This window comes from Abramis brama (genome assembly GCF_963993115.1).
Source record: "Abramis brama genome assembly, chromosome: 21".
Taxonomy (NCBI): Eukaryota; Metazoa; Chordata; class Actinopteri; order Cypriniformes; family Leuciscidae; genus Abramis; species Abramis brama.
The window spans coordinates 28,018,912-28,046,384 of NC_139983.1; the positions used below are offsets into that span (position 1 = coordinate 28,018,912).

The 27,473-nt window shown below is 38.2% G+C and overlaps 1 protein-coding gene across 2 annotated transcripts in view; it reads right to left on the reverse strand.

Annotated features, from left to right (window-relative positions):
• crim1 (cysteine rich transmembrane BMP regulator 1 (chordin-like)) overlaps positions 1-27,473 on the reverse strand; it is a 121,358-nt gene that overhangs the window by 21,965 nt on the left and 71,920 nt on the right. For both annotated transcript variants that reach the window (XM_084097413.1, XM_084097412.1), the window contains exons 6-7: positions 14,073-14,255; positions 10,804-11,001 (exon numbers count right to left, since the gene is read on the reverse strand). In XM_084097413.1, the coding sequence (XP_083953539.1) occupies positions 10,804-11,001; positions 14,073-14,255 (381 nt within the window). The remainder of the gene's footprint in view (positions 1-10,803; positions 11,002-14,072; positions 14,256-27,473) is intronic.

Below are 27,473 nucleotides of genomic sequence, written 5' to 3' on the forward strand. Positions count from 1 at the left end.
CGAGCCATCGTGACTAGAAATTGACTTTTTCACGGTGCGACAAGAATCTATAATTCGCCACTCCAGCAAAACCTGAATGCTTGTAGTACATGCTGAAATTACTGACTGAATTGATTGGTTTGTGGCTGTCAAACAGATCATCCATTCAGCTTCTCTCTTGGCTCTTTTCAGATTTTCTCCTGCATGCAGTTTTGAATGCTGTTCTGCTATAGGAAAACAGTTTCATGTTCAAGTATACATGCAAACATGCAATGCAATGCAATTTTTATTCGAAAAACAACAGATGATCCATCGTAAAGGGACAGTTCAGGGAAAGATTTTCTAGTTTGTACTCTTTGAAATTGAAATATTATGGAGACGGTTTGGCCGTGTATTATGCTAATTAGTAACTGCAGGCACGCGTTTCCTCGTAAAGAATAATCGGGAATCATTAGCATTAGAACGAGGATGAGAACGAATGTATAAGCGTGTGCTGCTTGTACGCATTATTAGTGAAGCAGACCCACTGTGTTTTGTTTATGCTCATTAAGCGGCTCTTTTAAACAGCGTGCGGTCTCTGGTGGGCTGACCCTAGACCGCACGGCTGCTGGGACACACTGCGCTGGAGAGAGACAGACTTGTGTCAGAATTTGCAAATGAGTCAAGACACGTTCCTCTTTTGATTAGCTTGAGCCGCACATGGAGAAGAGACACATGAGCTGTCAGTGGCCAAAAGAGAGTGCCGTCCTTGCATTAATAATTAGTGCAGTACCTTTCTCAGACTGAATAGAAATACAGTTGTCATGGCCTGAATTTTGGGAGTCAATTCGTTATTAGGGCTCAACAGTGTCCTTTTTATTGTATTGAAAAGGGAAGTGTGAATAAGAAATGACACTTTATTATGATGGTCCCCCAACAGACATTCTACTGACTATAAGTAACTTTGCAACTACATGTCAACTAACTCTCATTAGAGTATTAGTAGACTGTCTGCTTAATATCTGCTTTATTTTGATGATCCCCCAACAGACATTCTACTTACTAGAAGTAACTTTGCAACTACATGTCAACTTATTCTACTAACCCAAACCCAAACCCTAACAGTCTACTAATACTCTAATGAGAGTTAGCTGAAATGTAGTTGCAAAGTTACTTGTAGCTTGTGGACCATCAAAATAAAGTGTAACATAAGAAACTGCTTTTGTGTTTCATGGAAAAAGGAGAATCAGATGTGTTTGAAATTAAGTAAGGGTAAACAACAGAATTTTCACTTCTTGGTGAACTATCCCTTTAATACATTCAACAGCATTTGTTTGTGGTCATAACAGTGTTTTCCTGCAATGTTAAGAGTTACCGGAGTTGGGTGCAAAATAAAGCCAAGACAACACATCTTTCTCCTGTGCATTCACTGGAAACAACCAAAAACAAACATAGAACATGACTAGTCTAATCTGATTTACCAACAAATGACTCGCACAATAAGACTCACAAAAAACAAGTTATTGGATTGAAACAAAATCCCTCATTGAATTCGTAAAGTCATTACATTCAGGCATGTTTGAATAAAAATAAAGCAACGGTTTGATTTGTGAAACTTAAATCAGTATCATTACTGGCAGACTGTTCATATGATACTGTGTAGTTCCAGAAAAAAAATGTCATTAAAAATTACATTAAATATATAACAATAAATACTTTTAAAAAAAGAAGAAATTAATACTTTTATTCAGCAAGGATACATTAATTTAGACAACAAATAAAGGCAGGTGTCAATTTAAATGTTTGCCGGATGCATGTTTTACAATTAAGAATTAAAAATGTATAGTATAATAAATATTAGTAGCATATTATATATAAATCAAATATAAGTAAAATGTTATTATATAAAAATGTAAGTATTCTTAAAAAAACAAGTTGAAATAATGCAAATTGATGACTTTAATCAACGCAAAAACTATCGCTTAACCTCGGATAGTTACAGTAGGTCTACTGACTTCAACAGTTTATACGTTTTTGTAAAAATAAAAATAAAAATTCCCTATGGAGACAATGAAATACTTAATACTTAAATACTTTTTTTCATTTGATTTAGTTAATTTTATATCAAATACAATGTGATTTTTGAGGTTAAAGTCGATCATTCTTTAAAGAAGACGCGGTGTGTTTGGACAGAAAACGAGACAGAGTTCTCCATTAAACTCATAAAAGACAAAAGTATTACGGGAAACTGGATTCTAAACAACAAAGAAATGCCACAATTTATCAAGACCTTGAAGAAGATAGAAGGGAGAAACACCTCACACGTGGCCGCTCCCAAATATAAGGGGCTTTCCTTGCCATTAATGCTTGGATAAAACACCTAAGTCTCCTTTGATAAAAAGAATGGCTAGTGCGGTGGCTGAGATATATGTGAACCTACCAACATACATTGCCATCATTTTCTAATGATTTATCACAAGAGGAAAAAAAAAAACGTTTAAGTTGCATAACATCGGTTAATGGAAATGCCGCCATTTGGCAATTGTTTTTTATCGATATTTAGAAAATTTCGCAAAAGTTTTGCCCAAATCTGTAATGGAAACGCAGCTTATGATTCTCAAAACCTATATTTATTTATATCACATAATGGCAACCAATGATTCAAAGTGGCTTCTTTTCTCTCCCCAATTTGTCTCAAATGTAAGGACAAACAGTTATTCAATTAAAAACGAGCTAGCTCTCAGCGATAAATAGAAACCTGAGGCGAAAAAAAACAGCATTCTGTTTTCCTATTCATTAAAGCACGCTGTTCCATTAACACTACTGTAACATTTGGAGCCGTGGCGCTATTAGTGCCTCGTTTTATTTCTTCCTATGTGGCTCCACAACAAACAGATCAGGCTCATATTCAAAGACTGCTAGAAATAAACAAGTAAAATAAAATATTTAAACATATTTAACATGGAATAATACCAGTGCAAAACGCTTCTGGCTGTGGGGTTTGCTATAAAACCTGATGTGTGATCTTTGGGGGTTGAACCCAACCTGACAGCTTTCATTTGCTTAATTGCACATGCTGCGTCTGGTACAATAACTTGCTTCTGACAGGGAGAGGGTGTCACCTTGAGGAAATGAGCTCTTCTAACAAATAATAATTAGGAAATAAAAATGCACAGAGTGCAGGGCAGCTGGCAAATGAGCTAAATTAAGCTGTCCTGGGACCAGGGGGATAGAGTCAGGGCTGTGTCCAACAGGGCCCAGAGGACAGAGGCAGGACTGAGGCAGGACATGGACACACACCAGCAGCGGTGGGATGTTTCAGTGCCAAAAGACAACACTGGAGTGGGTACATCTGTTCACAAAAGCGGGCAAACGCACCAGTGCTTGTGTTGGGTAAATTGAATATTTACAATATATTCAATGTTAAACAAGTCAGTTCTGGTCTGATAATTATTCAAATCAAATAAAGATATACTTACTAACTGGCTACATTTTGTTTGAAACCTGTTGCTAAATATTAACATTATTAACTAAGACAATCAATATTAAATTAACTAATGCTACAAGATGGCCACGTTCACATCAGCAGAATACTGGTCCTTAATAAGGTTACTTTCACACACAGTTCAGTTATTTACAGGAGTGACAACCACATTCTATGGAAGCTTGTTTCTGCCACATAATAAAACATTTTAAAAGATAATTGCTTTTTATCTCACAATTGCGAGTTTATATGATGCAATTATTGCTTTTTTTCTCAGAATTGCAAGGTATAAACTTGCAATTGCGTGTTGTAAAGTCAGAATTACGCAATTCCGACGTTTCATATACTTATATATACAATATATAAAATGGCCGGCCCTTCAGTACTATTGTCACTGGAATGTGTTGATCACATTCCCAAACGACTGCATGTAACATGCCACATGTAAATGAGCGGCGCAGCGAGAGCAGGGTTCTCTAGACCTTGCCAACAGGTATGGCTATTTAAGTCCTCTATCGAGGGAGATATCAGGCATCATTACAGCTTCCTTTTATTTCCCCATTTGCCATCTTTTATTAGGGCCACATATGGCTCTGCTGAATGCACATGGCGATTTCTCTGCTTTATCCGGCAAGATAAAAAAAAGTCATAGAATGGATTAACAGTCCTATCTTTATTTTTGATTGCAGCACTGCTATCACAAGGCTGCCGACACTTCGACTCTGACAGCAGGAGACAACAGGCTCTGTTACCACTCTCTGGAACCACCAAGGTGACAAAACAGATCTGTGTGTAAATTTGTTGTTCTGCATTGCATAGGAACCTTTTCATACAGTACACAATGCATTGAACATAGCCAGTGACTACTGTATCTGTGAGAGAAGGAATTCATTAAAGTTCGGAGTTCAAAATGAGTTGCATTCTATAGATATCATCTGTGACAGAAAACTTGTCTCAGTTTGTAAAAACAAGTAAATAGTAGGTAATGCACTTTTTAGGGCCCGAGCACCGATGGTGTGAGGTCCCTATTGGAATTGCTCCGTTTATTCGGCTTTATTTAAAAAAAAAGAAAAGAAACCTTACACACATTAACAATATCACAAAATAATTTATTAACCTTGTTTATGCCTTATATAGAATTCAAAAAGTTATAAACAATCTTTCAACTCTTTTAATGGCTATGTAAACACGATAACACACTGTAAGTTTTGCATTATAAAGCCGAAAGGGATCATTTCTATAGACAAAAATTGGTAACAGACATCCATTCACATTAAACTGTATAGTCCAATCATTCAAAGAATGATTTTGAGAACTTTATAGCTCAAATAACTCACATTTTTGTACTGATGAATTGCGCTTCAACAAAAACAAAAGCTGCATATTTTATATTTCCATAGTGCAAGGTATACATTCATAGCAAGTGCTTTACTTTAAAGTCTTTTTTGTTTGTTTTATTAAATTGAGTCAAAATGTCTTTCGTTTTTGAACAGGCCACTGCTTCTGTCGAAAGAGCTTACCTTGTATTGAATCTGGAATATATTTTAAGAGCTTACATTACACCGTAGCCGTGGAGAATAGATGCCCAAATATCAACCCTTTAGTACAACTTCTGCTCCCTATACTGACATTTAGCTGATGCTTTTATCCAGAGCAACAGCATACAATATTTATTACAGGGTATAATAGCCCGGGAGCAACTTAGGGCCTTGCTCAAGGGCTCCATGCTAACAGTTAATGAATGGCTCCTTGCTGGATTCAAACCTGCAAACTTCTGAATGCCATTCCAGATACAGGAATAGCTCACTATAAATGATGAAAAAACACAACAAAAGTAAAATAAAAGTGGTGCATATGATCGCGAATGCTATATTCCAAGTCTTCTGAAGCCATTTGATAGGTTTGTGCGAGTAAAGGATGTGACACTAACATACATCACTGTGATTGGCAGTCCAGCTTAGCAAACCAGAGCACAAGAAGAAGAATGGAGGTGACGAAAACAAGCAAACAGCTAAGCAACTTATCAGACACATTCAAAGAAGCTATATTACAAATCCGTCTGTAGTGATCAGAAATTGTGTGAATATGTTAAGCAAGCATGGCTTTGTTTACAGTTTGTATATCCGCAGTCCTAGCTCTTCTGGTTTCCCTTTTTGAATGACGAATACAGATAACTGCCACCTGCTGGTATGGAGAGTTTTTTTTCTTTTCTCACAGAGGCGCAGAACATACATGCTAGTTGGTCATTGGCTGTAGTCTTTGCGGTGTGTTTAACGTGAGGCGACGAAACGTGAGGCAACGTGAGGCGACACCACAGTTAACCTTTGTTGCCGCTAGTTCTTTGATGTTGCTTTGGTGTGTTATGGCCTTTAAAGATTTTAAATGAGTTTCAGTTATTTAAATGTTGGTCTGTTCACACAAAGGTATTTTATGACTTCAGAAGGCTTCAGAAATATGGAGCACAAGACATATGAAACCACTTTTATGGTGCTCTTTCGGTCATTTCTGGAGCTTGACAGCTTTAAACTCACTTCCACTGTACAGAAAAGCAAAGAGATTGTGGAAGATAACTCTTTTTTTTGGTGCAGTGGTAGAAAGTGTAAATATGGTTGTGGACTCCTTTTATGTTGTGAGACAATCTGCTAAACTTCTCTTTTTGTGCTCCATGGAAGTAAGAATACCATATCCATTTGAAAGACATGAGTGTGAGAGCAAAATACGGAGTGATGAATTCATATGAAGCACTAAGCGGTTAGTCACCTTGCCGTCACAGTGGGAGGATTTCGAAACCGTTTGAATATTTTCACATTCATGTAGTCTGTCTGTGCTTAACCTTTCACTGCAGTCCGTGATGAAGAGCAGGCACACACGCTGCCTTTGATCTACCTCTGCACCGCCCGGAGAAAGAGCGAGAGAGAGAGAGAGAATTCAAATAAAGAGAGAGTGCTGTATTTGAGATGTGGTTAGAGATGCATCGGTGGTATTGTGTGAATAGAACTTTGTATTGAAAGCCATAGTGCACTACCCCCTCACTTCACCTCAGTACCGAAGTGAGTGCTCTCCACGGTCAGGCAGACCCATCTAAACCTCTAATTGCTTCACAGGCCGAAAGGCGTATGAAAGATTAATTGAAAAGGGGTGAATGTGAGCGTGCTGCACTGCGAAGGTCTGCAGACACGCTGCTGTCATCTCTGTCCATCCACTGCTTTCTCTCTCTCTACCTCAACCGGCTCAAACAACCTCAAGTCTTAAGGACCGCTAATCACACACTTTGCATCCCAAATTATATTTATTTATTTGCCATTTTCTAAAGAAAATGTGAATAGTGGTTGTGCAAGCAAAATCTATACCACATCGTAGGTTGAGTGTTTAAACATGCTAAAGCTAACGGCAACAAATCAAAAAATGTCCCTTTTTAAATTTGAAAATGGCAAAGGTTTTTGTGCAGTAAAAAAAAAAAAAAAACAACGTTAAAATGTCCCAGCTTAAAATCAATGCAAAGTGCAAAGTCTTTGGGATTTTTCCAAAGATTTATCATAAGGCATGTGAAATCAGACTGCTTAGAAACTGCTTCTCAACACGCCACACAATTTGAGGCATCACTCATGTCTGTAGCACATTTGTTGACATCCATAACCCTGAGTGTGAGCCATAGTAAGCCTCGCCTTTACTATTAGCAAGCACCAATATGAGACGAAGCACTCCAGGCATTGTTTTCTCTCAATATACTGAGCCGGAGAAAAAGAAGGATGCTTCATTTGCTTGGATCTTTAATTCGAAGGAGGTTGAAGGTGCAGAGGGTAGATGAGACAGACAGGAATCCTATTACCCCTGGTGTGACTCAATTCCACTGGAACCGCATTGATCATAATCAGCACGACAGTTGGTGGAGTCTCGCCCCCACAGCCACACACAAAAAAAAAAAAAAATGCTGGTCGTTTAGCATGGTTTTTCATAACCTCCTCCACACATATTGTCAGTCTGGCATTTAGGATGGCTTGATAAGATTGTTAATCGCTCTGAACAAGCTTTCCTTTCTTGGTCCCAAGTCTGTGAATAACAGAGGGTGAAAAGAACATCATGTAACTTTGTGATTTGAAAATCTAGACGGCAAACAGAGACGTGAGAAAATCTATATTTTCCAGCTTTATTTAAAAGGATGATGTCATCGGTCGACACACACAGCCAATCCTGGGAGAAATTCATTATCCGACATTCCTGCCACTCATCTATCACTTGCTCGCTTCTTCCCATGTGTGAAATAACCTTTATAAACCCCCTCTACAAGAATGTAGCCCACGCCCCGGCAAACCGACCTGCATTCCTGCATACCGAAGTATGCGGCCATACCTCGCGGTGCTTAATCAAAGCTTATGATGTGATACAAAACGTTGCTCGTGACAAACACTGAGAGGAAAACCCAGCCAGCTGCAGTGGGAGTGGAAGTCCCAGGGGTAGCCGCTACAGATCTGTGAGCAGTATGAAAAATACATGGGCAGGTGGGATATGATATTCCACTGCTGGCGAGGGTAGGGAGCCAGGTCCAATGGAGGGAAATCCACAGGAAGGGTTTTGGTGCAGTGTTGCATGACAATAAAGGAGACACAACGAATCTAGACATGAGATATGAGACGATGGAGATGTTTAGGTTGTGCTGGAAGGGGGTTGCTGGGAGATCCAGGTATGCACCTGCCTGTTCTGCTCTCAGTCTAATAGATTATTCACACATACAGTATGTGACTGGAATGGAAACTCAAAACATTCAGAGTACTACAGAACATTGAGAGGAAACGGAGAAAGTGCTCGCTCACACACACAGACTCAGAAGTCCAATTCATTTTAGAGACTCAGTCATTTCAGTCAAGCAGTTCAAAAAACAATTCACTGACTTGTCGAATCGTCACTCACTGTGATGTCCTCATCGTTTTGTAGACAAATAAGTACATATTAAGATAGCAGTGTTTGCAAAGGCAAGCATTGCTATAATAAATTCTGTACTGTATTATTCTGTATTCTTGACCATCTTCAGGTCTCTGCCTTGACCTGGATTCAACCTACTCAGGTCTTGACCTGGACTCAAATGAGTTATAACAGTGAGTTAATGTGCATATTTAGTGTTAGAGGTTTGTTCTATGGCTTGCGATTGTCACCTGGCTGATTAAATGCGCACACTGAAGGGATTCAAGATGGTTTCACTTTATTTTGATGGTCCCTTTTGAACATTTGGTTGACTATATGTAACTTTGCAACTGCATGTCAACTAACCTCATCAGTCTACTTACACTCTAAGTTGACATGCAAAGTTACTTATAGTCAGTAGAATGTCTGTTGGAGGTAGTGTTGCACGGTGTACCGATACTTCAAAAGTATCGCGATACTCGGAAATTAAAAACGTCACGATACCTAAATTTATCAGTATCGATACTTTAAAAAAAAAAAAAAAAAAAAAAACGCCTCCCTATGGACGTCTGTGTTTTTTTCCTGACGCACGCAGCAAAGAACCTGCCGCTGTCAGTGTCATGTGACAAAACACTACAGCGAGATGGCTGCATGTGCGAGCACAAGTGGTCCACGACTCATAGAAAAAGATGACGCGGGGAGTGACATATGCGTTGCCTACCTTGCTCTGTTGCACGGTGCACCGATATTTCAAAAGTAAATCGGAAATTAAAAACGTCACGATTCCTTAATTTATTAGTATCGATACTTCTAAGAATGACCGCGTTCCAGATGGCCGGCGACACACTGGCTGCGTGTCGTGTCCGTTTTTATTTCGGCTCCCATGTTAACTGCCTGCGTGACACACGCGTCTGGGTGCAGCTCGAGAGACGCGCGGAAAACGCGTGCATTCTAGAAATAGAACCGACGCCTATTTTTCACGCGACACGCAAGCGTGTTGGAAGCGTTTCCAGGCAAAATAGAATAGGAAAAGATGTTTCTATGTCATTTTGACACGAATACATATTAATAAATTACATTTTGATGTTTGAAAGTTTTGACATAAATACAATATAAATGTAATTTAAAAAAATATTATCGATTTTCAAATATTGCACCTCTTAATACAGAACGAATTATTCTGTAGCCTATTTTGCCGTCAACACTGCCGACGTTGTCTTTGCTGCTGTATATTTATGTTTAACATGAAGTATAGGCCTTCCACAACTCTCTCCCCACGTCAAATATATCACCAATGAGGCTTATCATATGTTACCAATATTAAACATTGTTTAATATAATCACTGTTCATATTTTTATTCAAAGTTCAGAATCAAGATAAAGCTCTTATGTTTCTTATGATAAATGAGATAATGCTGCTAAATTTATAAAAAATTTTACCTTGAATGTCATTGCTCTAATTTATTTTTTATATTTTGATATTTCATATTTTGTTCAAATGTTTAATATATCTGCTGTTCATATGTTCATTTATTAGTGTGTTATATGATTAGAATGTTGTCCCGGTTTTAAAATAAAGCACAGCAATGATATTTGAGAGTGTTTCTCCCTTTTCAGGAAAAGTATCGAAAAAGTATCGAAATCGCAATACTTGACTTGGTATCGGTATCGAAACAATAATTTTGGTATCGTGACAACACTAGTTGGAGGAGCATCACAATAAAGAGTTAGCAGATATTAAGCAGACAGTCTACTAATACTCTAATGAGAGTTAGTTGACATGTAGTTGCAAAGTTACTTATTGTCAACCGAATGTTCAAAAGGGACCATCAAAATAAAGTGTTACCCTCAAGACATATCTAGGGGCCAAATATCATAGAGAGCACTTGATTTGGGCAGGTAAGGAACATTACAACAATCTAGTGAGGACCTACAATACAACACTCTAGCAAACATCCAAAACGACCTATAAATCGCATAGTAAGGCGCTTATAGCCACTCAGAACATCTTGGCAACTGTCTAGCAATACCCTAGCAACCACTATAGCATCATAGAAGAGAGTTTTGCAAGCATTGTGTTGTAAATGTAACGCTAGACTAAATTGTAGCTTCGCCATAGCACTAGTTGACCTGAAAGTAAAACTGACCATAGAAGATAGTTTACACTGGCTATAGCTAACTATAGAAGAGTTTACACTGGCTATAGCTAACTATAGAAGAGTTTACACTGGCTATAGCTAACTATAGAAGAGTTTACACTGGCTATAGCTAACTATAGAAGAGTTTACACTGGCTATTGTGATAAATGTGATGCATTCTAAAACTGCATCATGATTGTGACATTTCATAATGACACATAACTAGAACCATTTCTGTTCATGTGCTTGCATGGAGTACGTTTCAGGTCCAAGAACAATACAGCACAACTCCAACCCACATCCATAAAGTGCATGTGTTCTTACCCTCACACACGGGGCAGCACTCTCCGGGAACGGTGACAGGATTGAGGCAGCTGTGGCCACAGGCAGCAGCCACACAGCGGGCGTCTCCACTCACACACTGGCAGAAGGTGCAGTCGTCCTCACGCCAGTGGTCTCCGTGAGCCAGGATCTGCCCATTCACATAGCAGCCGGCTAAATTGAGCACCGGGTAGATGGGGTCTATACGGGAGAAGGTAAGAGAGCAAAAAGACATTGAGCTGGAAAGGTCAGTTTATGCCGTTTCAGAACATGGTAGATGTAGAACATAGCAGATGGTTCCTGACCACCTTAAGTTTGGCTGGTTTGTTGCTGGTTCAAGAATGTCTACAAGCTTGCGCCAACTAATAACCAGCTTGGACCAGCAAATTACCAATTTAGACCATCTAATGACTAACTTGGAGCATCTAGTGGCCAGCTTGGACTAATCTAGATCAACTAATGGCCAGCCTGGGCTAGCTAATACCCAGCATAGTCTAGCTAATGACCAGTTTAGACCACCAGATGATTAGCTTAGACAAGTTTTGCATCTTAACTTCCAGATATTAACACAGATATTATGGAAAATTTATTTCAGAAATTTTGTTCGGGCTCTGAGATAATGTGATTTTGTTTTTTCACACTGCCAGAGCTTTAGAGTGTTTCATGTTCAACCATGTTCCAAAACAGTTATCAGCTTAACATGGATTTTCCAGCAGAGTCAGTTTATACACTTGAAAAACACTTGAAAAAGTTAAAATAAACAAACGCAACATATATGAAGGATGAGCCAGAGTATTATTTCTAAAGGTGGGGTCACATTTACAGATGTGCTGCAAATTTTCACAATAGAGATGGAGTCATTTCAATAGAAATCCTTGCAATATGGAATTTCGCTCAAGAGCGAAAGATTTCCCCATGCAGATTTTGAATCAAGTTCAAGTTGGCCGTGTTGCAACCAATAGAAATCTGCTTGGTTTGAAAGTGACTTTGTGTGAACTCTGCTTCATACATTGATAGAATATTGACAATGGAAGTTTTTTACCAGTGAAATTTTGCTAATCTGACCGCAGCTTAAGACAGTGGTTTTCAACAAGGGGGCCTCAGCAAACTTCCAAGGGGGCCAATAAAATTACTTACATGTGTGTGTGTGTATATATATATATATATATATAGTACAGGTCAAACGTTTGGAAACATTACTATTTTTAATGTTTTTGAAAGAAGTTTCTTCTGCTCATCAAGCCTACATTTATTCGATCAAAAATACAGAAAATATATTATTACAATTTAAAATAATTGGTTTTCAATTTATTATACTTTAAATTATCATTTATTTCTGTGATGCAAAGCTGAATTTTCAGGATCATTACTCCAGTCTATCACATGATCCTTTAGAAATCATTCTAATATGATTATTCATTATCAAAGTTGGAAACAGTTCTGCTGCTTAATATTTTTTCATAACCTGTAATACTTTTTTAGGATACTTTGATGAATAAAAAGTAAAAAAATTAAAATAAAAAAAAAGAAGCACATTTTTTTTAAAATAGAAATCTTTTGTAACAACAATATACACTAATGGTCAGTAATTTGGGGTCAGTAATTTATTTTCTTTATTTTTTTTTTAAATAAATCAACACTTTTATTCAGCAAGGATGTGTTAAATTGATAAAAAGTGATAGTAAAGAAGATTAATATTATTAGAAAATATTTTTTTATTTTGAATAAATGCAGTTCTTTTTAACCTTTTATTCATCAAATATATTAGGCAGCAGAACTGTTTCCAACACTCATAATAAATCAGAATATTAGAATGATTTCTAAAGGATCATGTGATAGGCTGGATGTCACATGTGACACTGAAGACTGGAGTAATGATGCTGAAAATTCAGCTTTGCATCACAGGAATAAATTATTTTTTAAAGTATATTCAAATATAAAACTATTATTTTAAGGTGTAATAATATTTCAAAATATTACTGTTTTTTTTCCTGTATTTTTGATCAAATAAACGCAGCCTTGATAAGCATTAGAGACTTCTTTCAAAAATATAAAAAATCGCAATGTTTCCAAAATTTTGACCTGTACTGTATATATTTATATATATAAAATAATTAAAAATGCAAAAACAAGCATTAAAATAAACTAAAACAACAAAAAATCAATAAATGTATTATTTTAAATTCACTCTCTCAAAAACTGTTGTTTTTTGGCCTAATTGTAAAAGTGTGATTTCTAGACCTGAAAAAGTCATGAAAATTAATAAAATCTTAAATCCATGGTCATTTTATATTTATGCCAAAGTCTAAAATATTTTATCAGGTAAAAATTGTGAGTACAAAATATTATTTTAAATCCTTATACAGTATATTATGAACAACTAGAAATGTCATGAAGCCTTTGCATTTTGTTGTGGAAAGTGGGGACCCTTGAAGTCAAAAAGGTTAATGATTAAAGTTGTTTATTCCAATGATTTGTTTCCTTCATAAGCCAAGACTGCCAAGAGTCAGCACATGGATTCATACAGGCTTATATTTACTGTGAGCCGTCTAACTTTAGTTGGCCGATTTCATTTGTTTAATTCATTGCAGTAAAATTCTCAGGAGGAAAGCTACAGGGGACTGGAGAGTTTCGCTTTAATTAACTACATAACAGCAAAATCATTCGCAAACTAATTTCAACATGACAACAATCTGATAAATATAGCATGAGCAGAAAATGTAGAAAGGTAATTCCAAGCCATTATGTATTGGACAACAGAACCTACCCACAAGAGAAGCAATGCAATCGAAATTACATGCTCCCTTGCAGCCTATTACAGGTTGTCTACGAAATAAAACAATGAACAGTTTCCCTGAACTAATTAGCTCTGGATGCTCATTGAATTGGTTGAATACAAAGCACAAAAAGAATTTAACACGCAAATTTAACGTCCAATCGACAGAATCTTCCCCATAACGTAATGTAAAAATGCACAATATTCTCTGTGAAGTTAAAAAACAAGTCACATCATAATTGCTTTAGAATCTAGTTTTGGACCTGTATGACAGTTCATTAAAATTCACAAAAATCACCTCAATTACGGGCAGAGCATCAACAGCAAATGCAAAAGAGGCCCCGAGGCACAAGGTGCTAAATGCTAAAGACCGTTTGTATCATTTGGAGAAAGGTGCACATATATGCCAGCTTATGCTCTTATCAAACAGTGTACAAAGAACAGGAATATTTTCTTGTATATGAGGTTTCCTGAGCTGATGCAAGGGTCATCTAACCTTCACAGACCGGACAACACTCTCCATCAGGGACGTAGTAGCGCTCGCAGTGGAGGACGCCACACTGCGCTGTAAAGCACACGGATACCCCTCCCTGACAGCGGCAGAAGCGACAGGCGTCCATCCTGAACATGTCCCCATCATGGTACTCCACTCCGTTGAAAGTGCAGGCCGGCTTTGTCTCTGCAAATCACAGGACACAGTGCATTAGAGGGTGTCGCATATATGACTGACAGAACAACAAAACAAACATGGTCTTGATGACAGGGCCAAGAAGAATAGTTAGTTATGGGGTACGCAGGGACCTAAACGTTGTGCATTTGTGACCGAGAGAGCTTTTAGCAGCCATGGCAACCTCTAGACACCAAATTCCCCTTTCAGCTCATGCATTACAATGCCTACACTTGTGTACATGGGAACGGTCCTGTTTTGCCCCAAAATGAAGTCTCTTTGCATATAAACTCACACTTTGAGGACTTATGTTTATGCAGTATTCAAGAAAAGTTTTTTATTGAAGTATACTTATTAAATTGTGACTAATATCTCATAGTTAACACCAATTAACACTGTGGCAAGCAGGGTGAGGCCGAGAGCTGTGGGAACGGAGCGAGGAGCTCCGGAAGTATAAAAGGAGGAGTGACGACAGTAAAGGACGATAGAGGACCAGGCCTGGACTTTATGTTGTTGTTTTGTTTTAGTTTATGTGGCAGTTGTCCGAAAAAAGTTAATTACTTTTTTCAAGTAATTAATAAAGTAATGCATTACTTTTATTGCAAACCTGCAATAATTAAATATGTTAACGCAAATGTTTCACTTTTTATTGCATGTTTTTATTACTAAAGTAAATGTTGAACTTTCTTGCGATCCAGAATGACAGAATAGCTGAAAGGTTTGTTTGAGCTACGCCCTCTACTGTACAGCCGTAAATTCGCATTTCCTTCAGTCTGAGGCTTATTCATTTCACTTTTGGTGTGAAAGGGCTTTACATTGGCCAAGAATATAACCTTTGTTTTGTTATTTAAAGGAACCGTATGTAAGATTGTGGCCAAAACTGGTACTGCAATCACTTTCAAATTACTGTAGAGCGGTGTTCTGAAGGATCTGAAGGATCCCTCGGCCTATGACAAACAAGAGGCCTTGGAACATTCTATAAAAAACTTTCAAATGAAAGAGTGACAGAATATCAAAGCAATCCATTGAGAGGAATTATTAGAAACCATGGAGCCAACAAAAAGCACCCAAAGCCACGTGGGAACTGATCTCTGCACAGTTAACTGTTGAAAGATCAGCCAAATGTGGTGCACAGGGTTTTTCATTCCAGTGAATAATTTTGTAAATTAGTAGAGGCTCAATGAATTACCCAGTAATCTGGTGTGGCAACCCTGTGATGTCACACTAGACAGGCTTTAAAGAGGACTGTACGAACTTGCTCAGTTTTCTAATCAAAGATTTTTTTTGTTCTGACTGTCTGGGTCTATCGCTCTCCTCTGGGTAACTGCTATCACTGCTGAGAGCGGCAACTAATTGGAAGGAACTGCTTAAAAATCAATGCGTAAAAGAAAAGAAAAAAACTTTTAAAAAGTAATATAAGAAATAACCCCCTGCCATTAGACAGAAGTACAGGAATCGAATGCTAAAAGGAGATGTATAGTTGGAGTACAGATGTCTATTAAAGGACAGCTCTCTATGGGTGAAATATATGTCAAGTGTCTTGTGTTAACAGGTGTGGCTGTGTTGTATGATCGTAATGATACAGTATGCAAGAAGGATAAGCCGAAGGATTCAGAGCTGAAGTAGTGGATGTTATAGGTTTAAATGTGCATCACACACTTTTCAGTAACAGAAGGCACTAGATTGTGTGCTATCTGGGCAATCAGCTGAGGAATAGTATCAAGAGATCATTAGCTTTTAGTGTGAAACACAATATAGGCGATAACAACAGATTAGTTGTTAAAATGAACAGCAACAGCAGTTAATCCATAATTCCTACCTGTGTTGGGGAGCAACTAACTAAAAGTAATAATAAAACAAGGAGTATTCAAACATATTTGCCTAAAATATCTAACTCTCATGTTTGGAAGTTCAATACATTTTTGTGAATAAGTTTGCCAAGATTTCAATCTTTTCAAACAGTTTATGTAAATGTAAATGTCCTTGCAAATGATGAATCGGTTAAAATATTGATGTACCATTTGTTTCGAGTCCTTCTGTGTGGTGAATAGATTAAAAAAATATTATTTTCAAACAGTTAATTGGTTAAACAATGTATTAACCAATTCTTTTGAGTCCTTTTGAATGGTGAATCGGTTCAAAAAATTATTCTTTTGATTTTTTTCTGAACCATTAACTGGTTCAAAAAAGGGTTCAACAATTCATGCAAGGGCTCAACAAGTCCATGCAAAAGGTGAATTGGTTCAGATATGGTTCACTGATTCTTTTTAAAGCCATGCAAATAGTGAATCGTTAAAAAAGCCTCTACTTTCAAATTTAGTGGACATTTATTTGTTCAACTTCAATCCTAATAGAGGGTCCTCATTAATTTGTGCCAAATAAATACTTGCAGAATTAAATATTTTCAAAAAGATATTGCTTTATTAAATAGCTTTGGTATAGTAAGCTACTTTGTAGTGTACTTTTTTAAGGGTAGCAGCGTACTGTAGTTTAAAGGGATAGTTCACCCCAAAATTACAATTCTGTCAAGAAAGAAAAGTAAATAATGACAGAATTAAAAGAATGATAAGATTTTTGGGAGAACTACTCCATTAACTACTTTAAATAAGTAGCTTGTAGATCTGGAAGCTACAGTTTCAAGGTAGTTCCCCCAACACTGATCCCTTCCCTTTACTATCATTTCCCTAACTACACTACACTAAACCATATCCTACAAATTCCCTTTCCCTCAACCCATATACCACCAACATTATTCTTTCCATTCCCAACTCAATTAACCATTCTATCCTGTCCATTCCCTACCCAATTTCCCTTATCCTATACATATTCCCTACCTAATTAACTATTATTTACAAACAGTAACATTAACAAAATCTGATTGCTGAAGTTCACATTAATATAATCTATGTGAGCAATAAAGGTAAACAGGATTGGTTTGATCTCTGCAACGAAGGGGCTCACGCTTGAGACTCAACTCGAGCTCTAAATCACCCCTCTGGACCTAATTATGGAAATAAATATGGAGTTGAGGTGGTGGAAAGAGTGAAACTGCTGTTTATATATACTTTGCTTTGCATTGTGATTGCAAGGGTATATGAACACGCTCCCACTCATAAATTTATTTGGAACTTTATTTTGTGGGAAGTTCCCGTTGTAACTACAATCTGGAATGTAGCATCTTGTGCTATTTGCTACTAACTGCAATAAACATTTATCATTTATCTTAATGACTAATGACCAAATGCTTCTAATGTGCTTCATCCCACTGGCGCAATGGTGTGGCCAAAGCCATGTGACACTGTGGCTGAGGTAAATAATTAGTGGAGGCGTGAGTAATAGTTACGTCAGCATCTTGACCTTCCCAGATGTTCAGTGCAATTGCCTCGCCCAGTGGATCTAATACTTAAAAAATGACACAAGTAGCCACATCACAGTTAGATTCAGTGTTTTTTAGAGGTGACTCGGACATGCTAAGTGCAAAGTATGTCCCGTTTCTCTGTTTTTGTCTCATTGAATGTCAGTGTTTATGTAAAACTGCTGCTTTCAAGCCCTGCTGCATTTCATTAGCTTTCAAGATAAAATCCAAACCAAGCCGTCTGGATGTAAAGAAAGATTTGAAGGAGAACAGATAGCGTGCTCGCCCCCATTTGTTTTGCTGGCTGTTATGACCTCACCGAAGAGAAAAAATGGTAAAAGGGAATCTGGCTTTCCTGCCGCATTTCCGTTTGTGAAGGACAAGCCATAAGTGTCGGTGTGTAAACAGCTGGCTGAGGCTCATGAAGAGCTGGTGTCTGCTCTAGGGCTTATCCCTCTCTCACCACAGTAGGACAAGCTGGTTGTTGAACAAATATGCAAAGTTTGTCAGGCTTGAGCTGGTGGCTCCATTTCTCAGCCCACTGGCTGCCTTGATTTGGGACTTTACCCATCACAAAGGATAATACAACTGCAGCAAATTCCTTCATAGTTTTATAGAAAAGTCTTTGACTTGGACTTATTCCGGAATCCTCTGGCATTAGGGATTGGGCGTCGTGTAGGGAGAACAAACTTGAATGAATTCGGTTTAATATTTGGAATTTCACCCCAAAGCTGTAATCCTCTAAAGGCTCTGTCCGGGAAGAAAATGCTGATTCAAAGTCTAGGGTAAACTTTCTGAAAGAACTTTGGAGATGGTCAGGGTTGTTCTAGCATGGAGTGTCCCTCATTTACGCATGTTCTTCACTGCCGAACAGCTAAACTGTTTGTTGGAGAGATGTTCCAACAAAGCAGAAGGATGCAGGAGGAGCATTAGCCCAAGAAATGCTGGATTACTAAGACAAAAAGTTGGGACTTTTGGGGAATTTGCACCAGTTCCTCTCAAGTCTTTGTCAACACCTTTAGAAACACAAAGATGAATGTTACAGGAGACCAATACCACTCTGGCAATTTTAATCGCTGACTGCAACAGATTTAATTACATTTAACAGAAAAAAAAAACAGTATTTTGGCCATAGAGTGTCAAAGGTGTGTTAATGTTTCACTCCTTTTATCTCTCTGCAGACTGCTTTGTATTAAGTGATAGGAACTATGAAAAACCCCCAACTTGATTTGACGGTTTATTTTATTCTTAGCACATTTTACACTAGCCTATTTGCATTCACTAAGACTTGTATACTCTATTTGATTTATTTTCTGCCAAGTCATGTAGTACAACCAACCTGCACAAATATCCAGGAGAAAAAAAAGAAAAGGAAATGATATCAGACCCTCATTGATAAAATGTCATGTGGGTCAACCCCCCCCCGTAAGTTTTAACATAAAACTTTCCTTGAATATGGTATACGTTTTCAAAAGCATATGAAACTAGCATGAACACAAGCAGTAGATTTGTAAGACCTTGAAATGTGTTCTAAACTAGATTTTTAGAAGATTTTTCCTTTATCATAAACACTCGTATTTACCATTGACCCAAATGCTTGCAGCATGCAGTATGAATTTACCACGTTTACATTTTTTTGTTTTACAGAATTCCTAAGATGTTCCACCAGAAATAAAGTCTATGGATTCCTTCAGGCTCATATTTTAATAATGTAAAGCATTGTATACAAGCATCATCTAATATAAAATCTTCTAGAGAGGAGATTCTCTCTCTCGTTTTGAAACACCACACCTCGGTTTAAATTAATGGAGGAGATTGGTAACCATGGAAACACTACCCTAAGACGCCAAAGCCTAGTTTTCTCTGCCTCAAGACTGATTCAACAGGTCCCTTTCCCTCCGAGGCCTTGAGCTGTTAACTGGCCCCATCTGAATTGGTAGAGTGCATGACTGCACTAGCAGGGTCTGGACGAAATGAGGAAAGTGACAGAAGTCAACTATGTAATCTATATGACTGCCCAACCCTTCACACATCTGTATGGATACAAATAAAGAATGGCTACTACCTGTGTTCTCATATGGCTTTCTGAAAATAGAGATATAGAATCTCACACACGCACACACACACAGAGTCTTATTAAACAAAGGCCATCTGAAGCAGGAGGAAAAAGAACCCATTTAAATTGAACTAAGAGTTTGACAGGATTGTGAAGAGGCAGTAAGACCTAATGAAATTCTCCATCTGGAGATTAAAACACCTCCACAGCTCAGTCTCACGGTTCCCAAACAGAGCTTCGAAGTGCAACCTAAAATAACAATGTCTATTCCTGTTCAAAAGCTGCTAACCTTAACGTGGAGGATTTACATAATCTCCCACCTCCAGTCGCAAACTTGTACTCGTGCAGATTCCTCCCGCTTGAGGTCATGGTTAAACACGGACCGGTGTGCACTAAATGTAACGTAGCAGAAGAATCACAGCCGGTCTTTCAACACCAAGCTCGGCGCCACACACTGAGTCTCGTCAGGTCTTTAAAGAAGCCACAGCGTACACTTTAGCAGCATTTTATATTTCCCCCTGAAGTCCACTTATATTGTTAGATAAGGTTTCATGCACCAAAACAGACATAATTTAGTTTTATATGACCATTTTCTTCCTCCTTTCTGACCTTTAGAATTAAAAGTGCTTTGGAATGCTACACATAAATTGTTCCTAATACATGATAGATATTGAAATGGGTGTCTTGAGCAATTGTGCCTGTCTCTGTGACTGCCTTTGGCTCTGCAAACATCAAAACAAGAGTCTAGAGGGCGGACCAAGCTTTTTGGCCAGAAAACTAGCCAATCAGAAACACAATCTGTCAGTGATCTATTTTGTGTTTTGGGATCGTTGACATCTTTGGATGCGGAAATCATTTGGTAGGACATGTCTGTGGAGGGTTTTGGGTAAAGGCTGTGAGGTTGAATGGTGAAAGCTAACAAAACAGCAGCACTTTTAAACAAGATTTAAAAGATTTTATATGCAAATGATCTCTGTTATAATGACTAACCTATTTGCATGTGAAATGAGATCTAGTTTATTCAGAGGCCAAACTGCTGAATACTGAATAAGTGTTAGCATGTAAATATGCTAATACTTCTGGTGTCACAACCACTGACAATTTCTAAATGATCCACTGCAGCTCAGTTTCCATAAATGATACCGGCAGGAGATTTGCATTGTTTAGAGAGTATGGAACCTGTTTAGAGTACTTGTGCAGAATAGCTAACTAAAAACAACGATCGTATTACAGTAATTTAGCTGTTTTCAAAATAGTGTAACTAGTAAGCTACTTTCTCCCAACAAGAAGCAATGTAAGGTTACAAAATGTTGCATCACTTTTTTTTTTGCACGCATAGCATTGCAACTGAGCGGAAATCATTTGCTAGTAGAAGGTCTGACCCGATCGCACGAGAAAACATGACTATTTTACAAGGTGAAATTCATACAATATGTGATTATTTTCTAAAATTGTTAGAAAAAAACATAAGTTTGAAGGTCTACCCCCCATAACCATAAGTTGAGTGCAAGAAGATTCTATGGAAACGAACTAATGAGATTGTACAAATTAATACAAATTGGTCATCAATTTGCCAAAATATAAAATAGTTATAAATTGTCATGAGACTGTGCTGGAACGTATATTTTTTCTTTAGTAATGCTGGAAGGCCTGATTAATTTTAGCGAATTAGTTTAGATTGTTAAAAAGCCAATTCACTGATTCATTTGAATCATCAGCAAAATCATCAGCTTTTTGTGTACTTGTAGCTTGTAGCATAGCTACTTGTTATAGCTTATTTGCAACTGAACTACTTTAAAGTAGCTTGTAGCTTAGCGAACTACAGTTTCAAAGATCTAAGGTGCGCCCAATACCACGTCCTGTCTAACTAGGTACAACATTTGATGAGGAACAAAGTTTGCAACAAGCTAAAAAAGTATGTTCTATATAGTATGAATGTATGTATTATAAATGAGAAAGTATGTGGACTTTGGAATGTGAGCGTAGGTAGTAGGTCATCCAGGTGCATTTCGCCTACTGTTTAATGAATACTAAAAAATTCGGACATAGTACTCATTTCACATACAGTTTTTTCTTTTTTTCCTGCTATAGGGAAGTAGGCATATTCGGATGCAAGGCTAGTCTCACACAAAGAAAATGGAAGAAAACTATCTGAACCATGAAGAAGAAATAGAATGTGAAGGCTGAGGAGATTGCAGTTATCATCCTCTCAGATGCTTGAGATGTTTTCTTTTTTCTGTGTTAGGCAGGAGAACGCCTCTCTAGAAGGACTCAATCCAGCATTTTTCTTCTTCCTGTCCTACAGTCCAACAGGAGCTGCCTCCCGGTGTTTTTCAGCCCTCCCTCATGCTGCAGGCTAGCTTGTTTTGGCTGCAGCTGCTGAGAGGCAGACTAAATAATGTGATAACGCGCCACTTCACAGTTGCGTCTTGCACTGCCAAGACCCGCCACTGCTCTGGACATGCAAATCACTACAACCGCACAACACCTGCAAATCAAGGCTAAGTTGTCAAGGAACAAAACAAAACAAAAAAAGACGGCGTTTTTGTGTGCATGTTTTCACATTTTTTATCTGTGAAAGATAGTGGCCGCTGTGTTGGAGCAGACATAAATAAGAGCCGAGTATAAAAGGGAGAGAATATTGCCTACGGGGCCTGTCAATCATCACAGGCTTCATAGCGCACACGTTATGTGAATGGCCCCTCGGTGACTCCTATTCCACCCCTACCTTAAAGTCACTTTCCTCTTCCGACGTCGCTTTCTCTGAAAAGAGAAAAAGAGACGGCCGTGTTCTTCTATCCTTATCAATGTTATGTTTACACTAGCAGTTTAACTTGCGGTTATAACAAAATGTTATGTCACATACTGGCTGGGCTTGTTATAATCTCTCGAAAGAATGAGCAGCTGTTTAAGCATTTTACTTCAGATCGACATATGTTCTAATCCTTGCTTGTCCTATGAAAGAGTGTGCATTGTTCTTCCACACGTCAGTTTGAGGCAGAACAACATGCTATGTGTACAGAGCTAATCCTAATGTTAACGGCTTAAGCATCGACAGCACAATCAAGCTTCTCCAGAACACTTTCTCATTGACAAGAAGAGGACTGAAATCAGCGCTCATGACCTTTACTACATCGCCCTTCTATCCCTAGGTTGAACAGCTAGTGCAAACCGCCAATAATGCCCTTCTCCATGACAACCGCTCCCTGGGTAAATATTAGAGTAATGATGGGGCTCGTAGCAGTGAGGCTGTATGAATGGGGACTGACAGGTGCGCCAGTTCATCTGTGAAGATGCAGAAAGCTAATTATGGGACTAAAAATATCGCTAATGACAAACCAAATCTACCATGCGCAAATGTGGCAGAGTTTCGCTGCGGACAAACAACATGTTCGCAAATTCACTTGTTGATCAACACACTCTAATTTTATGGAGAAAACTGTGGGGTTGTTGCTGTTGAAAATCAATGTGACAAGTGAAAAAAGCTGTGAATTCAATGAATAAACAAAGAGTGCCAAACACCCGCATTTAAACGTGCAAGTCATGGAATAGCACAATAACAACAACAAACTAAACTATCTTATCCTAGAAATTCCTTTGTGTGGTCAAAGTTACTTCACGCTTTAAAACCTTCAGAAAGGAGTTGCGATTACCACAGGGTGGAAAAATTCTAGATTAGATGCACACATACACACACTAATCAGACCTTCTTCTTATCTACTCTCCAAAAGGGTGACATCACTGTCTGAGAGAAAAATGTGGTGCACAAACACTGTCTGAGAATGCTCACTCCCTTGCCATCCCAAACACTTGCCTTTGGAAGTGTGTGTGGGCACCTTGGAGAGTGAGCGAGAGACTGGCAGAGAAAGATTGCATTCTGTCTGTCTGACATCTGCTGTTGCTAGAATCATCAAGCTGTGAATTTCTTCAGAAATGGCATGGGTGATCAACCTAAATATTCATCGTAATCTTCAAAACTACTTCATGTAGATAACATTTCCTGTATTTACAGTACACTGCTGGAAAAAAAAAACAGATTCAAGTAGACAATTTTGGAGAGCAATAGCAATAGCAAGCTAGCTTTGAAAGCATGAGATCCCACCCTCCCTTCAGAGCATCTCCAAAACACAAGAACACGCACAGCTAGAGAAGAGTCTGCAAAGTGTCACGAGAGATGGCATTAAATTACCTCATGTCTCAAAGGACATAACATTACAGTAATAATGCAAGTAAACCACTTAAAGAGCGCTGACTTGTGCTAACTGACTGCTGCAGATTCATTTCGGCATTGATAGCAGTGCCATAGACATGCATGAATACAAGTCTGTGGATGTGAACCACTCAGTAGAATGTCACGGGTTGCTATCTCTTAATTATAGTAGTTATGGCGTGAACACAGCATAAGCTCATTGTTTTGGTTCAGGAGGAACTGTAAAAGGTGGCTGCTGTTTGTTTTTGGCACTCGGTCAACAACTCTTGGCATAGGCTCATGGAACACGGTGATGACGGGATGTCTGCGCGAGCAGGTGCGAGGAGGTATGCAAATACATAGGTTGACAGGCAGGTAGAACATCCTTCTGTGTAAGTCTCAGGACCAAAACGTTTTGTTTCATTGTATTTAGTCACTGCACAAGACTAATCTAGATCATCTTGGAACAGCTAATGGCCAGTTTGAAACAGCCAGAGTTTCCAGCAGAGTATAGTCCATGAGGTGCCAATGTGACAAAACCTATAGGGAAAAACTTAAAATAAACACAATATAAACTGAATTTAATAAGACTCGAATCCTCATTAAGGAATTCCGCAGTGAATAAATCTTATCACACATTACAGAGAACAGAAGTGAAAGACGCCGGCTCCTTTTTCCAATTAAAGATTTATAGAGACAGTTTCCAGCAGCCCATCATTATGTAAATCAAATTAAAGGGACAGTTCACAAAATGAGAAGTTTTGAAAAATATACTGGCCACTCATTATCTTTCAGTATAATGAAAATAAATGAAGATTTGTGCTGTCATTTTTTAAGTCTTCTAAAGTCATACGATGGCTTTGAGGGAAGAAAAAGGCTGGAAAAATTTAATTATTCACTAAATAACTATCTTTGGCACAGTCATCCTTGGTGTTCAAGAGAACAGCATTCATTTGAAAGATTTGTTCATGAATCAGGCTAATCTCTCTGATTTAGTGAACTGACACTTAATAATCAAGATTATCAGTGAATTTGTCTGTTTGTCTGTACAAAGACTTCAGAACAGGGGTGTCGCGATATACGGGTAATAACGTTAATCGTGCATTTAAATAAAATGAAATATCGTTACTGTGTTAATTAGGGGTGTCGTAATATATAGTAATATATACTGCCGCATAAAAGCATGTCATCAGATTTGACAGACAAACACTCAACCTGCACTCCAAGAAAGCTAGCTTTCTAGTGTTTTTTTATTGTATTTACATCCTTTAGTCCAAATGTGTGCTCATTCGGATAAAAACTTAGATTATCGTATATACACTTCAAATATCTTTAGAGAGCAGTGTTTTTTCTATTTTTACCCAAAAATTGGGTGATGTGAGCATTATGGAATGTTAAACTCTCACATGTAATTTATGTTTCATTCATACTCAACACCGGAGGGCGCCCTCATGCAGAAAGGCTACAAGTAAGACTCATAGGAGTAATAAAATTTAAGATGTTCAAGGAAATCCCTAATCTGGACAAAGACATCCAGCGATCACTGTAGATGAATAACATTCAGATAGAGGCATTTTGACTGATTAATTAAACATGAAGACAATTAACACACCATTGCGACAATTTATGGTTTATCCGTGTTCTTCAAGCTATCTCTGGTAATTTCATAAGGATAATGTATATTTATTATGCAATGCCAATTGACATAGCCTTTATCGCTGTATAGAATACTATAAAATTATATAATTCTGCCTCATTCTGTGATCAGTTCACAGAAGGATGTTATTTCAAACTGGTTGCCATTAAGTGTAATTGTTCCTTTGTATACAATAGAGTGATTCTTCTAAAAACTGATAGCACTATTTATTTATTTTTTAAATACATTGTTATTGTGAATTCTTTTGGCCACGGTAATAGTGTAGTAAAACATTTGATATCGTGACACCCCTACTTCAGATGATTTGAAATATAGCATGCAAGTCTTTATTTTTATAAAGCTTCAGTCTCCATGAACTGCCATTGTGAAAAAGCGACTGCGACTGATATATTATTAAAAATGTCTCCTTTCGTGTTCCACAGATGAAACAGGAGAAATTTCAGCATGGGCTGATGTGACCACTTGTTGTTTTCTCTCATCCATCTGCAGTGTATTCATCTGTTGTGTCAATTTGTTCAAGTCATGACAGTCTTGAGAAGGTCACTCATCTAATGACGTGCGAGTGATATCTTTTGAATATTAATCAGTTTCTGTTCATCCAAGGGGATGAGTTCATTTTCTCTTTCTGTCGCTCCTTCGCGTTCTCCCCCACCCCTCTCATCTGTGGAATATTAGATCAGCCTTTACACTGTACACAGCCACCGGTGGCCAGATGTTCAATTAGCCTGTATTTCTGTTCAGAGCTTTGATGCTCCCCGCGCTGCTCTCCGGCCTCAGCGCTTTGTTCTCAAATCAGCCTAAGGCTAATTTCACCTCCCGCTGTGAAGATGACACACAACCTGGCACCTCACACACCACACCGCTATTTGTGCTTGCTTGTTTATGTACATTCATGCATGGAAGGAAGGTGACTCCCCAAATTACAAATATGGAAAAGCAAGTCCTTGGGTTGCACTCTTTTCTGTTTGTTGCTTCGTCTTTCATGTATTGTGTGCCCTAGGCCTGGTTATAGGGTGAAGCAGTCCCTTTATTCAAAGAGCCACTCATGAGCTTTTGTGTTTGGATGGAGCCTTGATTCTGTTGTCTTCCTCTTGGCGGTTGTCTATCCGCGAATATGGAAAAGGCCCAATGTGCGACATACGGCCTTGGTGCACGCTGATGTTTCCAGCTTTGATTTGTTGCTGATTTCCTGTGGCTTCCGTCCACCTGTCCCCTGCAGTCTCTTCATCTGAGAGAGTGTGCACCACCTGCACACAGCTCTGCCCACAGCGACCGTGGGGTTAAGCTCTCTCTTTCTGTCCCAACTCTCAGCGCAGGTTTTATTAGTCAGTGATCTGTGTGGTGTGTGTGCTTATGTTTGTGTATGGCTGTGCACAAGGGGTAGCCGGTGCTTTCCAAAAGTGGTGAATCGCAGATGTCACTTATGAATGGCAATGTGTACTTTGTGTATTTGATGTCTGTAATATATAAATAAATATGTAAATTATATATAGGGCCCCATCATACACCTGGCGCAATGCAGCAGCACACAAACATGCCAAATATTAAAAATAAAAGGATTACAATTAATATTGTGTTCATAAAGATATAGTGGAATCCAGCTTGTCCCATAGATGTTCTGCTTGCGCGCTTTTACCTCGCGCACGAGCAGATCCGTTTTTCTAGCACCACCAATTCCATGCAAGATATAAAAAAAGTAGACGTGAAGTTATAAACTTGCAGTGTAACAATGTTGTCAATGTGTTAGTAAAGGGCAGAGATAAACATTTTACCAGACTGTGCTTCTTTATTTTCATGTGTAAGAGTGTTTTCTTTCTATTTGTCAAAATGAAGAATGAAAATGCAACCTAACTTCAAATTTAAAAAGGAGGAAAAATACATTCTCACTCATATAAATAACAAATCACAAAATCAAACTGAATAATGTTGATATTAACCCATTTAATCCCACCAGTCACAAAAGTGACCGTAAA